At 45.9% G+C, this 16,577-nt stretch overlaps 1 protein-coding gene across 1 annotated transcript in view; it reads right to left on the minus strand.

Annotated features, from left to right (window-relative positions):
• LOC309549767 (uncharacterized protein) overlaps positions 1 to 16,577 on the minus strand; it is a 145,793-nt gene that overhangs the window by 31,447 nt on the left and 97,769 nt on the right. Inside the window, exons 21-23 of the mRNA XM_082250279.1 lie at positions 13,829 to 14,134; positions 10,021 to 10,125; positions 2,965 to 4,554 (exon numbers count right to left, since the gene is read on the minus strand). Coding sequence (XP_082106405.1) covers positions 2,965 to 4,554; positions 10,021 to 10,125; positions 13,829 to 14,134 — 2,001 coding nt within the window. The remainder of the gene's footprint in view (positions 1 to 2,964; positions 4,555 to 10,020; positions 10,126 to 13,828; positions 14,135 to 16,577) is intronic.

Genomic DNA, 16,577 nt, shown 5'->3' on the forward strand with positions numbered 1-16,577 from the left:
CGCTAGCCTGTGAGGCTCTAGGAAACGAGCACGCGCCGCCGGAGGCGCGCTCCCGCTCGCTCACGGACCCCCCCGCGCGTGTGCCTGGCGGACCCGATGTCCGCCGGGCACTCGCGATCGTCCGTTACAGCGGGAGAAAGGCAGGCGGCTAATGTAAACACAGCCGCCTGTCATTCTCCCCCGTGTAAGTACAGAGATCATACGGTTCTGCTATGTAGGACCGTTGATCTCTGTTCTTACACCTCAAGCCACATCCAATCACAGTTAGAAGCACGCCCCTAGGGACACACTTAACCCCTCCCTCTCAAAAAAAGTTAACCCCTTCCCTGCCAGTGTCATTTTTACAGTATCAGTGCATATGTATAGCACTGATTACTTTAGTAATGTCACTGGTAACCCCAAAAGTGTCAAAAATGTCAGTCAAGGGTCCGATCTGTCCGCCGCAATGTCGCAGTCCCGCAAAAAAAATCGCAGATCGCCGCCATTACTCGTTAAAAAAAAAACAACAAAAATGACAAAAATCTTTCCCTTAGTTAGTAAACGCAATAATGTTTGCGCAAACCAATCAAAATAAGTTTTTTGCGATTTTTTTTTTACCAAACATATGTAGCATAAAACAATTTGGCCTAAAATGTTAAAAAATTTAGATTTTTACATTTTTTTGGGGGGGAATTTCATATAAAAAAATTTGAAAAATATTGTTATTTTTGCAAAATTGAAGCTCTTTTTTTGTTTATAGCGCGTGATCAAAAAAATCGCACAGGTGATCAAATACCACCAAAATAAAGCTCTGTTTGTGGGGAAAAAAAGGACATCAAATTCGTTTAGGTACAGCGTCACACGACCGCGCAATTGTCCATTAAAGTCACGCATTGCCGAATCGCAAAATAGGCCCTGGTCAGGAAGGGGGTAAAATCTTCCGGGGCTTAAGTGGTTAAAGATGCAAGATGTTGAAACAGGTCAGGTTTCTTTGCCGCCGTTGTAAAATTGTATTGTACTGTAGAATTGTAAATGTACCTTGTGCAACTGTATAATGTCTATAAAAGAAATCCGATGTAAGCTTGCATCCTCAATACCCAAAGTTACTGTAGCCAACAAAAAGGATCGCTGTAATCATTAAACTTTTCTGTGTACCTATTATGTGCAAGTCACTTGGTGGAGCCCTGTATAGGTGGGCCTGGAGCCAATGAACTTTTTTGCCTCTATAAAAATAGTTCTGTCATAGGAATGCAGAGTTGTATAAAGTCCTAGAAACCCATACTTGAGTAAAAGTACAAGTGCTCGATCAAAAAGTGACTTGAGTAGAAGTACTAAAGTATTCAACATTTTTTGTACTTAAGTATTGCAAGTAGTTTTTTTTAAAAATGTTGCTACTCAAGTACTGAAAGTAAAAGTACAAGTACTGTGTTATGTAGTTATTAAAGAAAGAAGTCAAAAGTTTATTAAAGTTAAAGTTATTAAAGTTAAAGTTATTAAAGAAAGAAGTCAAAAGAAGTCAAAAGTGACATTATACATATTTTTTTGAGCTTCATGAAACCTGCCATCTACTGTTCTGGCAGTGGTAATTTTTATAATTGTAACGAGTAACTATGCAGCACAAAAAAAAAATATCGGAGTAGAAGTATTGAAATCATCGAAAAAATGTAGTGAAGTAAAAGTGGAAGTAGGAGAAAAAAATTCTACTCTAGGAAAGTACAGATACCGCCTTTCGGTACTTAACCACTTAAGCCCCGGGAGATTTTACCCCCTTCCTGACCAGGGGGTATTTTGCGATTCGGCACTGCGTGACTTTAACGGACAATTGCGCGGTCGTGCGACGCTGTATCTAAACGAATTTGGCGTCCTTTTTTTCCCACAAACAGAGCTTTCTTTTGGTGGTATTTGATCACCTGTGCGATTTTTTGATCATGCGCTATAAACAAAAAAAGAGCGCAAATTTTGCAAAAATAGCAATATTTTTCAGATTTTTTATATGAAATTCCCCCCAAAAAAATGTAAAAATCTAAATTTTTTAACATTTTCGGCCAATTTGTTTTATGCTACCTATGTTTGGTAAAAAAAATCGCAAAAAGCGTATTTTGATTGGTTTGCGCAAAAGTTATCGCGTTTACTAGCAAAGGGAAAGATTTTTGTCATTTTTGTTGTTTTTTTTTTAACGCGTAATAGCGGCGATCTGCGATTTTTTTTTGCGGTACTGCGACATTGCGGCGGACAGATCGGACCCTTGACTGACATTTTTGACACTTTTGGGGTTACCAGTGACATTTCTACAGTAATCAGTGCTATACATATGCACTGTTACTGTAAAAATACACTGGCAGTGAAGGGGTTAACTTTTTTTGAAAGGGAGGGGCTATGTGTGTCCCTAGGGGCGTGCTTTCTACTGTGATTGGCTGTGGCTTCAGATGTATGAACAGTGATCAACGGTTCTACATAGTAGAACCGTATGATCATCCTTCATACACAGGGGAGAATGACAGGCAGCTTGTTTACACAAGCTGCCTGCCTTTCTCCCTCTCCCCCGACGATCGCAGAGTGACCGGCGGACATCGGGTCCGCCGGTCACATGCGCGGGGGGGTGCGTGACCGTGCGGGAGCGCGCCTCCGGCGGCGCGCGCTCGCTCCCTAAACCCTCACAGGCTAGCGATGTAGACCTACGTCGCTTTGCCTGTGAGGGACTGACTGCCGACGTAGATCGGCGTTAGGCAGTCGGCAAGTGGTTAAGTACAGTAGTTAAGTAGTTCTACTTAGTTACTATACATCTCTGTAGGAATGTGAATTGCAGGTTGATTGCTGAAAGTCAACCTCTTGGCTGTGCAAGGAATGATCAATATTCTAATGTTCTCACATTGTCCTATGTGTCGCATGTTACTCTTCCTACTTATTGCATTCTGTTTCAAACATGGAACCACCCAAGAAAATAAACAGAAGAGCTCCATCACGAACACACAGAACCCATCTCACCGTGGTTATGGATGTCTCCACTGCATCAGATTTATTCTTCAAAGCATGTGGCTCTTGCCCTGATGTTTGCTGGCATTTCTCCACTTGATTACTCTCCTTTACAATAGTAGTGGACACCACTCTTTCTTGAATCAGGCTGCTGTCTTCCCTTTGGTCCTTCTCTTTCCCTGAGTCTGTAGATAAGACAACTGAAGTGGGCAATGTAAACGTAGCCACCAACATGTTTGGCTCAGACCTCATGACTACTTGGCCACTTGGTGCTTTGTGATTTGAGGTCTCTTGATTTGCTTTAGTCAACTGGTCTTCTTTATTTGCTTTCAGTGATACAATTTGAGGTTTCTGGATTGGGTTCTCTAGTTGCCCCTGTTTAGCATTATTCCAGATGTCTTCTAGCTCCTTATCATCATGCTCCAGAAACTCCTGATCGGGATGGAGCACTTCAGGGAATGAATGAGAAGCAACCTTCTTATTAGTCCTTTTTTTGGGTAGGTTATTGGGCGAGCTGTAAGGCTCGATTATAGAGTTGGGTTTTGCATTGTACGTTCTGACAAACTCTACATAGGTAGAATTATTCATGTCATCGTTATAGGGTTTTATACAATCTGAAGCTTTTGGGAAGATGGTTGAGGGGACAGTACCAACTCCATTCTGGTATTTGGAGATGTGGTTGTCCTCTGAATGGCTGGATGTACTTAAATACTGCATTTCGCCCAACTTTGAGTCTGTTCTTTGTCCATCCCTCTCAGATTCCAGGTGATGGAAAACATTAGTGGGTGAAAGTCTATCTATCTGAAAATGGATAAAGTCGTCATTTAGCTTATCTAGGTCCTGTGATCGTGAAGTGTCTGCCACCTTTCCATAGCCATGAATGTTTTGCCTGCAATAGCCAGAGCTGGTGGTTAACGCTTCAATCCATGACTTTGTAGAAGAAGACTGGAATGAATTCTTGGTGTCTTGGAGGCCACGGTCTTCTTTATTTGGCTCTGCAGGGTCTGTATTTTTTATTTCATCTGCATCTCCAGAATCTGAAAAATGACAGGACCCATTGTCTTCTACAGATTCTATTCGAAGTGACTCCTGAATGTTGTCCACAAGACTAGCTTCCTTGGATAGATCCAGAACCAAGACAGAACCCAAAGTCACATGTGGACATGTCACTGGAGAGATCGGTTGGGTTGAATTAAGGCTTTCCACTCCCGTTTGCTTGAAATCTGCCCCGGACACCGCACATTCAGCATCAATCTCCTTTGTCAGTGGGTTTTTGACATAATTGAGGAAGTTCCCAAATTCGGGTTGTGGCGTGGTCCTGTCAAGCTTGGGAGGCCAGGTGGAGGTTTCATATTTGGTGCTCTCTTCGTTCATGGGCTTCTTATCAGAGTATAGGTCCATAATCCCTTGCACTGTACACCTTTGTGCTTTTTCTTTTCTCTTGAGGCTCCTGAAAAGTAAACTGGATCTAATATTTGAGTCATTTGCAGATATCACAGTGTATTGTTCTGACGACCGACTTTTTTTGGATGGTCGTGGCAAGGTCAAGCTTTGGCATGCATCTGGTCCCTCACTTTCTTTTGCATTCAAGTAGGTGCTGACCTGCAAACGGACAAAGTGACGAGTAAGGCACAAGGGAGAATGACAGATAGGGATCACTGACAGATAGCGCAGCCTGAGAAATGAGAGGGAGATACACCATGAAAGACAGAAAATGAAGAATGAAGCAGACATCGGAGAGAGAGTCAATATGGGACATGAGACAAAGAAAGGAACAGACCTTGGAGAGAATAAGTAAGGTAGGATGAAGAAAGTGGAATTCCAGACACAGATGAGGAATTAATAAATGAGACAGACCTGGTTAAAAGGGAAAGTGATGAGCGAGAAACCTGGATGAGAGAAAAAGTGATGAGTGAGACAGGTCAGGATTATGGAGATGATGAACAAAGTGATGAGAAGGTGTAGGGAAGGGGCAAACTTTGGTATACAGTATAAAAGAGAAAATTTCAGACCAGTAGATGGTAGTTAAATATGCACGCTAAATAAGCTGCTGAACTTTATATATATATATATATATATATACTAAATAATATATATATGTTTAATTCTGCTTAGTCAGCTCTATGATCAGACACCCCTACAGATGATACAGCCGAGTCCTGGACATCCCTGTAGACCAGTGGTCTCCAAACTGTGGCCCAGGGGTCAGATGTGGCCCTTTGCTTGCTTTTATCTGGCCCTTGTGGCATTATTCCCCCCACTGTCAGCAACAGTGGGGCATAGTTCCTGCCACTAAGAGTGACAATGGGGCACTAGTCCTCTCACTGACACCAAGGATGGAACACTATTCCTACCATTAATACAATGATGAGGCACTATTCCTCCCATTGATACCAATGATGGGGCAGTATTACTCCCACTGATACCAAAGATAGGGCACTATTCCTATTATTAATACCAAAGATGGGGTACAATTTCTCCCATTGATACCAATAATGGGGCACTATTTCTCCAATTAATATCCAACGGTGGGGCACTATTCCTCTCAGTGATACCAATGACGGAGCACTATCTCTCCCATTGATTCCAACAATGGGGCACTATTCCTACTATTAATACCAAAGATGGGGTACTATTCCTCCCATTGATACCAATGATGGGGCACTATTTCTCCCTTTGATTCCAACAATGGGGCACTATTCCTACTATTAATACCAAAGATGGGGTACTATTCCTCCCATTGATACCAATGATGGGGCACTATTCCTCCCATTGATACCAGTGATGGGGCAGTATTACTCCCACTGATACCAAAGATAGGGCACTATTCCTATTATTAATACCAAAGATGGGGTACAATTTCTCCCATTGATACCAATAATGGGGCACTATTTCTCCAATTAATATCCAACGGTGGGGCACTATTCCTCTCAGTGATACCAATGACGGAGCACTATCTCTCCCATTGATTCCAACAATGGGGCACTATTCCTACTATTAATACCAAAGATGGGGTACTATTCCTCCCATTGATACCAATGATGGGGCACTATTTCTCCCTTTGATTCCAACAATGGGGCACTATTCCTACTATTAATACCAAAGATGGGGTACTATTCCTCCCATTGATACCAATGATGGGGCACTATTCCTCCCATTGATACCAGTGATGGGGCAGTATTACTCCCACTGATACCAAAGATAGGGCACTATTCCTATTATTAATACCAAAGATGGGGTACAATTTCTCCCATTGATACCAATAATGGGGCACTATTTCTCCAATTAATATCCAACGGTGGGGCACTATTCCTCTCAGTGATACCAATGACGGAGCACTATCTCTCCCATTGATTCCAACAATGGGGCACTATTCCTACTATTAATACCAAAGATGGGGCACTATTCCTCCCATTGATACCAGTGATGGGGCACTATTACTCCCAATGATACCAACGATCGGGCACTATTCCTACTATTAATACCAAAGATGGGGTACAATTTCTCCCATTGATACCAATGATGGGGCACTATTTCTCCAATTAATATCCAACAGTGGGGCACTATTCCTCTCAGTGATACCAATGACGGAGCACTATCTCTCCCATTGATTCCAACGATGGGGCACTATTCCTACTATTAATACCAAAGATGGGGTACTATTCCTCCCATTTATACTAGAGATGGGGCACTATTTCTCCATTTAAAGCCAACGATGGGGCACTATTCCTCCCATTGATACCAATGACAGGGCACTATTCCTCCCATTGATACCAATGACAGGGCACTATTCCTCCCATTGATACCAACGATGGGGCACTTTTTTTCCTATTGATACCAACGATGAGGCACTGTTCCTTCCACTGACACCAAAGATGGGGCACAATTACTCCACCTAATACCAATGATGGGGCAGCGTTTACTTCCACTGATGCCAAGCCATTTCCTTCCTCCACAGGCCACATTCCCCCCCCCCCCCATAAAGTTTGAAGGACAGTAAACTGGCCCTTTGTTTAGAAAGTTTGGAGACCCCTGCTGTAGGCCGTACTGTTCTAGTACATGCCCGAGCCTGTGATTGGACCTTCATGGACCGGCAGAAGATTAATAGTATCATTAACTGTGTTACACTGAATGGATTGTGTTAAGGAATAGAGTCCTGATTAGCTTGGGCCTCTCTTCCCCAGATTGAGTGCTGCTGTGCTGAAGTTTCCAACAGCCAGATATCAGGCATGTGGCTCAATGTCCTATTGTGTCTCTGGGATGGAAGGAAAGTCAAGAGAAATTTCCCTGGTGGTACAGAGATTACCAAACTATGGCCATCAGATGTAGTTTACGATCATAGGAAATAAGTATTAATCTCCTATGATCATCAGCTCCATCTAGTGGCCGTAATGTGTTTTTTTCCTGATTCACACTATTCTTATGAATCAAGAACTTCTGACCCAGAGAAAAGAGCCTAGTAACATCCGGTTTTACCAGCATTTGCACAGAACAAATAAACATGCAGATTTACAGCAAGACAGTTTTATAAATTCACCCTCAAAACTCCAAACTTTCTGCACCTTCTCAGAGATGACAAGAATCCTGTTGCTGCATGTTTCCCCTAATGCAGGGGTCTCCAAACTTTCTAAATAGTGGGCATGTTTACTGTTCAGACTTTAGGGGGGGCAGACTATGGTCATTGGTAGCACAAAAAGTCCCAACGTCAGCGGTAAAAAACTATGCCACATCGTTGGTGTCAGTGGGCAGAATTGTGCCCCATCATTTGTGTTTTTGGGCCTAATTGTTGGTGTCATTGGGAGGAATTGTGCCCCATAGTTGGTGCTAGCGGGAAGAATTGTGGCCCATCATTTGTGTCATTGGGTCCAATTGTTGGTGTTATTGGGAGGAATTGTGCCCCATCGTTGGTGTTAGTGGGAAGAATTGTGCCCCATTGTTGGTATCATTATGCCCAATTGTTGGTGTCATTGGGAGGAATTGTGCCCCATTGTTGGTTTCATTGTGCCCAATTGTTGGTGTCATTGGGAGGAATTGTGCCCCATCATTGGGGTTATTGGGCCCAATTGCTGGTGTCGTTGGGAGAAATTGTGCCCCATAGTTGGTACTAGCATGAGGAATTGTGCCCCATCATCGGTGTCATTGTGCCCAATTGTTGGTGTCATAGTTACATAGTTACATAGTTTAGTCATTGGTAGGTATTGTGCCCCATAGTTGGTGCTAGCGGGAGGAATTGTGGTCCATCATTGGTGTCATCGGCGGGTCCCATTGTTGGTGTCATTGGGACAAAATTGTGCCCCATAGTTGGTGTTAGTGGGAAGAATTGTGCCCCATTACTGGTGTCATTGTGCCCAATTGTTGGTGTCATTGGGAGGAATTGTGCCCCATCATTGGGGTTATTGGGCCCAATTGTAGGTGTCATTGGGAGGAATTGTGCCCCACAGTTGGTGCTTGCGGGAGGAATTGTGCCCCATCGTTGTTTACATTGTGACCAATTGTTGGTGTCATTGGGAGGTATTGTGCCCCATAGTTGGTGCTAGCGGGAGGAACTGTGCTCCATCATTGGTGTCATTGTACCCAATTGTTGGTGGTCATTGGGAGGTATTGTGCCCCATATTTGTTGTTAGTGGGAAGAATTGTGCCCCATCATAGCTGTCATTTTGCCCAATTGTTGGTGTCATTGGGAGAAATTGTGCCCCATATTTGTTGTTAGTGGGAAGAATTGTGCCCCATCATTGGTGTGATTGGGCCCAATTGTTGGTGTCATTGGGAGGAATTGTGCCCCATAGTTGGTGTTAGTGGGAGGAATTGTGCCCCATCATTGGTTTCATTGTGCCCAATTGTTGGTGGTCATTGGGAGGTATTGTGCCCCATATTTGTTGTTAGTGGGAAGAATTGTGGCCCATTATTGGTGTCATTGTGCCCAATTGTTGGTGTCCTTTGGAGGAATTGAGCCGATATTTGCTGTTAGCGAGAAGAATTGTGCCCCATTATTGGTGTCATTGGGCCCAAATATTGGGGTCGTTGGGAGGAATTGTGCCTCAGAGTTGGTGTTAGTGGGAGGAATTGTGCCCCATCATTGGTTTCATTGTGCCCAGTTTTTGGTGTCAGTGGGAGGAATTGTGCCCCAGAGTTGGTCAGTGGGAGGAATTGTGCCCCATAGTTGGTGTTAGTGGGAAGAATTGTGCCCCATCATTGGTGTCATCGGGCCCAATTGTTGGTGTCATTGGGAGGAATTTTCCCTCATCGCTGGTGTCATTGTGTGGAGTTGTGCCCCTTCACTGATCTCAGTGAGGAGGAATTATGCCCCATTGTTGATATCAGTGGATGAAATTGTGCCCCAAGGGCTGGGTAAAAACAAGTAAAGGGCCGCATCTGGCCACAGTTAGGAGACCACTGCCTTAATGTAGCTATAAGTTGATCCCCTCCAGCTTCCCAAATCACTGCAGCCACCATGCACGAGGAGGAACGCCGAGATAAGACCATTTAGCCAAACAGAGTTCTGCACAGTTTCTAACGGTCACATCATAAGCAACATCCCCCCCCGGAAAAAAAAAAACAGCACTAATTTCACAGCACACAACAATTTCACAACGTATGAGAACATATTCGTATGGCAATTCATCTTCCCAGGGCATGCGTTTCAAATGGCAGCGATTAACACGGTATAGGGAGTGAGCGTTGTCCCCCCCAGGACAGGGAGCATGTTACTGGCCGGATCATCAGCTTAGAAATAAGGAAAAAACCCTAAAAAAAAAAGTAGAAAACCAATGCAGTCACCACATCAAAGTACTGGTAATCTGCAATGCGTCACATTCTTTCTTCTTGGCGTTTTGATAAACTTTAAAATTTTAACAATGAAACTTTCAATTTTGCATTTTTAAAAAGGATAAAATATAATTTTTTATATAAATAAAGTGGCAAAAAAAAAAGGAAAAAGGCGCAGAGCTATAGTGGCGACCTTTAAAGTGGCCCCCATTTTTGTTGGTGTCATTCAGTTTAGGGTGGAGTTAATGGACAAATCACGGCATGCTGTTATGGCACGGCACATCGCACTCTGGTCGGCGTTACCTCCTCCGCCATGGGAAGCGAAACTCTTTTCTTTCTCTTTAAGCTGTCGAACGTTCCCCCTATTATTCCCTGACAGCGCTTCCAGAATGACTTAGGGGGTGACAGCTGATGGGGGGGGGGGGGGAGACAGATAAGAGAGAGATGATTAGACAGTCGAGAAGCCAAGATTAAAGGACAGACAAGAAAACCGCGATCCATCACAAGTGCACTGCTAATGACGTTCACCAATATCTCTGGAAAGGTTTCCGTCCACACACAGGAAATATGCCAAAAAAAGAAAAAGTGCCCCCCTCCCATACTAATACCACCCCACCTGAAGAGTATGTCTAAACAAAAGCTTAAACTTTTTAAAAAAAAACTTTTGGGGGGGGGGAGGGGGAGAAGGGAATACATGCCTCCTCTCTCTTGGGTGAGATTTCCCTTCACTTCCTGTGCTGGAGACACAACAGGAAGCCTGAAGAAATTTCCCCAAAGTGAATGAATCCCCTGAATTCTTGTTCCTGTATAATTCCGGATTTCTCATTACTTCCCTGGGAAATTGGTCGAAAAGGACAAATAGAGAGAGTGACTCTACCCCAATGTACCCCCCCGGGGTACTTCAAACATTAGAACCAGTTTGCCCTGAACCAGAGATGGATGTGAAGGGGGAACTTTAAAGTGATGGAGGGACTCTTATGTATAGGGGGGACTGTGATGTGGGTGCCGCAGTGGGGTTGGGAGGCTTCTAACGTGAAGGGGGTGACTTCTGATGTGAAGGATGGATCTCTGATGTGACAAGGGGACCTCTAATGTGAAGGGGGGCTTCTGATGGGGGGGGGGATTATGAGATTAAAGGGGGGCCTCTGATGCAATGGAGATCTCTGATGTGAAAGGCGGACTTTTATGTGATGAGGGGACCTCTGAGGTGATGGGGGCCCTATGATGTGAAGGGGGGACCTCTGATGTGATGGAGGAAGTCTGATGTGATGGGGACCTCTGATGTGAAGGGGGGGCTCTGAAGTGAAGGGGGGAACTGTGACGTGATGGGGGGCCTCTGACATGAAGGGTAACTCTGATGTGATGAGTGGACCTATGATGTGATGGGGAGACCTCTGGCCTGAAGGGGGGGGAGAGGCTATGATGTGATGGGGGGCCTCTGATTTGAAGGTGGACTCTGATGTGCTGGAGGGACCTTTGGAGTGAAGGGGGCCCTCTGATGTGAACGGGGACCTCTGATGTGAATGGGAGACCTCTGATGTCATGAGGGAACCTCTGATGTCATGGAGGACCTCTGATATAATGTGAGAGACTCTGATGTGATGGGGGAGACTCTGATATGATGGGGGGACCATGATGTTGACCTCTGATGTGAAGGGGGGACTTTGATGTAATGGGGAGACCTCTGATGTCATGGGAAGACCGCTGATGTGATGGGGGGACCTCTGACATGAAGGAGGGACCATGATGTTGACCTCTGATGTGAAGGGGGGACTTTGATGTAATGGGGAGACCTCTGATGTCATGGGAAGACAGCTGATGTCATGGGGGGACCTCTGAAATGAAGGAGGGACCATGATGTTGGCCTCTGATGTGAAGGGGGACTCTGATGTGATGGGGAGGCCTCTGATGTGATAGGGGACCTCTGATGTGATGGGGGGACCATGATGTTGGCTTCTGATGTGATGGGGGGACCTCTGACATGAAGGGGGGGACCATGATGTTGGACTTTTATGTGAAGGTGGGGCTCTGATGTGATGGGGAGACCTCTGATGTAAAGGGGAGACCTCTGATGTCATGGAAGTACCTCTGATGTCTTGGAGGACCTCTGATGTGATGGGGGAGCTCTGACATGTGGGGAGACTCTGATGTGAAGGCGATCCTCTGACATGATGGGGAGACCTCTGATGTGAAGGGGATCCTCTGACATGATGGGGGAGTCCTCTGATGTGAAGGAGATCCTCTTACATGAAGGGGAGACCTCTGATGTCAAGGGGATCCTCTGATAATGATGGGGGAGACTCAGACCTCTGATGTGAAGGAGATCCTCTGAAATGATGGGGGAGACCTCTGATGTGAAGGGGATCCTCTGACATGATGGGGAGGCCATTGATGTGAAGGGGATACTCTGACATGATGGGGGAGACCTCTGATGTGAAGGGGATCCTCTGACATGATGGGGGAGACCTCTAATGTGAAGGGGTTCCTCTGATATGATGGGGAGACCTCTGACATAATGGGGGAGACCTCTGACATGATGAGGGAGACCTCTGACATGATGGGGGGCCTCTGATGTGATGGGGGGCCTCTGACATGATGGGGAGACCTCTGATGTGAAGGGGATACTCTGACGTGATGGGGAGACCTCTGACATAATGGGGAGACCTCTAACATGATGGGGGAGACCTCTGACATGATGGGGGTTCCTCTTATATGATGGGGAGACCTCTGACATAATGGGGGAGACCTCTGACATGATGAGGGAGACCTCTGACGTGATGGGGGCCTCTGATGTGAAGGGGATCCTCTGACATGATGGGGAGACCTCTGACGTGAAGGGGAGACCTCTGACATGATGGGGAGACCTCTGACATGATGGGTGAGACCTCTGACATGATGGGGGAGACCTCTGACATGATGGGGAGACCTCTGATGTGAAGGGGATCCTCTGACATGATGGGGAGACCTCTGATATGATGGGGGAGACCTCTGACATGATGGGGGGCCTCTGATGTGAAGGGGATCCTCTGACATGATGGGGAGACCTCTGATATGATGGGGGAGACCTCTGACATGATGGGGAGACCTCTGACATGATGGAGGAGACCTCTGTTGTGAAGGGGATCCTATGACATGATGGGGAGACCTCTGATGTGAAGGGGATCCTCTGACATGATGGGGAGACCTGTGATATGATGGGGGAGACCACTGACATGATGGGGGAGACCTCTGACGTGATGGGGGGCCTCTGATGTGAAGGGGATCCTCTGACATGATGGGGAGACCTCTGATATGATGGGGGAGACCTCTGATATGATGGGGGAGACCTCTGATGTGAAGGGGATCCTCTGACATGATGGGGAGACCTGTGATATGATGGGGGAGACCACTGACATGATGGGGGAGACCTCTGACGTGATGGGGGGCCTCTGATGTGAAGGGGATCCTCTGACATGATGGGGGAGACCTCTGACGTGATGGGGGAGACCTCTGATATGATGGGGGAGACCTCTGATATGATGGGGGAGACCTCTGTTGTGAAGGGGATCGTATGACATAATGGGGAGACCTCTGACGTGAAGGAGATCCTCTGACATGATGGGGAGACCTCTGACAAGATTGGGGGGCCTCTGATGTGATAATGTTCCTCTGAATTGAAGTTAATTTAATCAAGGTGGTTGTATCATCCCAGGCTCAGATTTCCCATTGATAAGTAACATTTAGATGTTTTTCATTGTAGACTGGGGTGCCTCCAGATTCTGCTTCTTTTTAAAGGGTGCCTCAACTGGAAAAAGTTTGAGAAACGCTGATCTACCCAATGGGGACATTAACAGAAGTCCTAACCCTTCCCCACTCCAACCAAACTAAAGCTTTTGACTTTAAATTCACTTTAAATATATTATGCTCCAAAAAAAGTTCCTGAAACATTTCCATATTTAATCATGAGTGTCATTATTAATGGATTGACATCTCCAGCCACAAAACCTGCTGATACTTGTAGTTCCTTTGCAGCCTTAGACCTGCTCTATCTTGTCCCCACCTAGGACAGGTCCTGCAGGATGACCTGCGAAGTATTGTCATTGTTCTTATCCACCAATTACAGGTTTCTTACCATGACTGGCTCCTCCTCCTCCACTTCGTCCACTCTGGGTCCTGTTGGTAATACTTTGGGCTCCAGCCACAATGGTCCATCAGCGCACTTCCTGGGGGCATCTTCAAGTAGCTCTGCCCCCTCCTCATTGTCTGTTCCTCCTGAAAACCTGAGCGGTTGCTGGAATAACATGGGGCTCAGCGCCTTTCGCCTGTACCTACGCCGTACAGGGCCCCTCGGGGGCGGTGCTGTGGGTGTGGCGTCCTCTTCTGTTGGGCACTCAGACTTGCCAAATTGAAGAGACCCCTGCGTATGCTGCATGTCCTCCTGTGGAATTAACAAACTCCTCTTTATTTGACTGTTACAGTCTGTGACTGCTCAAATGTACCATTCAGGACATTCTATACTATGTATATACTATACATGTAGCACTGCCCCCCCCCCTGGGGACTGCTGGATATTACACTTTTGGGTCCCCCTGGGTTACCGTTAACAACTGCAGCATGCACAATTTAACTATTGGCTCAGTCAATAAACAGTCTAGGGGTTGTAGTTGTGTTTTGTGTTTTTATTTTAAATAGGGATAGGAGAAGGGAAGAGTGGGATACTCCAGAATTGAACTATTCACAAAAGATGAGGACTCCTGTCTGTAGATGCAGCCAGGCTGCTGGTTCGCCTTACCACTAGATGAACTTTAGGATTAAGTCTCTGAGTAGACAACTTGATTAAGTAACTATCTTCAGGGTACTCGATTAGCACCCCCTTTCACTCAACCAGCTGACACCCGTCCTCTGACTATACTACTCTAGAGTGGTCCCCTCTCAGGTCAGGCCCCTAGACACGACCCCCTGTACTCATGATACTGTTGTTCCAGGGTCTCCAGTGTCTCAACCCCTCCAGTCAGTTCTCCTGGACCTCTGGGTTCAGCTCCTTCCTTCTGGTCCACCAGGCTGACCGCTTGCGACCACGCACCAACTGCTGCAGAGGAGGAGGCAGCCGCCACCCTCGTCCTGGGACTCTGCTCACCAGCCAAAGACCCCACAGCACATGTGCTCCTGGCTTTTATACCACACCCCAGAATGCACTGAGACAACCAGTCTGTGCCAATCACTGAGGCTGTATCAAAACATGTGTACCCATTGGCCTGGTTTCCTCCACTGTCCAATATGCCTCCCTATTGGACCAGTGTGAAACACTCCCTAGACCAGATGAATCACACACTTAGCACCACGAGCAGACCTAACTCACAGATCCTGCTCTCTGCTAAGCAGAAAGCAATATAGAATTAGTCTGCTGCTCCTCTGATAGGCAGACAGAGCCAAAACTATACACTCATTCTCTAGCACCTACCTAGGAGGGTGCTACATACAATACAAGCAATATACTATGTATATTCCATACTATAAAAATACAGAAAATATGCTATGTATATACTACACTGTATAACAATACAGACAATATATCATGTACAGTTTATACTATACTATATACAAATACAGACAATATACTATGCTATATAACAATGCAGACAATATACAGTGCCTTGAAAAAGTATTCACACCCCTTGGAATTTTCCACATTTTGTCATGTTACAATCAAAAATGTAAATGTATTTTACTGGGATTTTATGTGATATACCAACACAAAGTGGCACATAATTGTGAAGTGGAAGGAAAATTATAAATGGTTTTCAAACTTTATTACAAACAAATCTGTGAAAAGTGTGGTGTGCATTTGTATTCACCCCCTTGAGTCAATACTTTGTAGAACCGCCTTTCCCTGCAATTACAGCTGCAAGTCTTTTTGGGGATGTCTCTACCAGCTTTGCACATCTAGAGAGGGACATTTTTGCCCATTCTTCTTTGCAAAATATCTCAAGCTCTGTCAGATTGGATGGAGGGTGTCTGTGAACAGCAATTTTCAAGTCTTGCCACAGATTCTCAATTGGGTTTAGGTCTGGACTTTGACTGGTCCATTCTAACACATAAATATGCTTTAATCTAAACCAGTGGCGGCTGGTGCATGATAATTTGGGGGGGCAATAAAACCCACATGCCCCGCGGGACAGCCGGCAGGCAAATCCACCACCTTGCCCCGCCCCGCGGGACGGCCGCCAAACGGCCAGCATTCTTACCTCCTCCTTCCCGGATGGCTGAGTGGCTGTGATTCTACTCTGGCCGTGCGTCTCCTCCCTCTTCCTGGCCAATGGCCAGTAATTGCTTCTTTTTTCAGCCAATTGGGAAAGGGGTCTCAGGACCCACTTCCTGATTGGCTGGGAGGAGAATCAGTGTGATAATAGCGAATATTCATTCGCTATTGTCCTACAACCGGGTGGGCTTAGGGCGCAGTGCTCTGCGCCCCGAGCCCACCCTTTTTTGAAACCTATTAGAGCCTCTGGCTCTAATCGCATGCTTCAAAAAAAAAAAAAAAAAAAACCCTATTGGAATCCATGCTTCCGGTGCCCTGCATGTAGATTAGGGGTCCGGATGCATGGATGGGGGGCGGCGCCGCCACTGATCTAAACCAATCCATTGTAGCTCTGGACGTATTTTTAGTGTCACAGGTGCTGTGATCAAGGCTATATGCCGAAATGCATTAGCCCCTTTTAACCACTTGCCGACCGCTCACTCGAGCTCTACTGCGGCAAAGTGGTTAGTTACCGTCCAGCGACGTAGACCTACGTCGCTGGACTTCTCCCCTTGGGGGCGGCGCATGCGCGCTGCCGGAGGCTCGCTCCCACTGTATTCAGTCACAGCGGGAGTCGGGCCAG

The sequence above is a fragment of the Pelophylax lessonae genome (assembly GCF_965119305.1).
Source record: "Pelophylax lessonae genome assembly, chromosome: 3".
Taxonomy (NCBI): domain Eukaryota; kingdom Metazoa; phylum Chordata; class Amphibia; order Anura; family Ranidae; genus Pelophylax; species Pelophylax lessonae.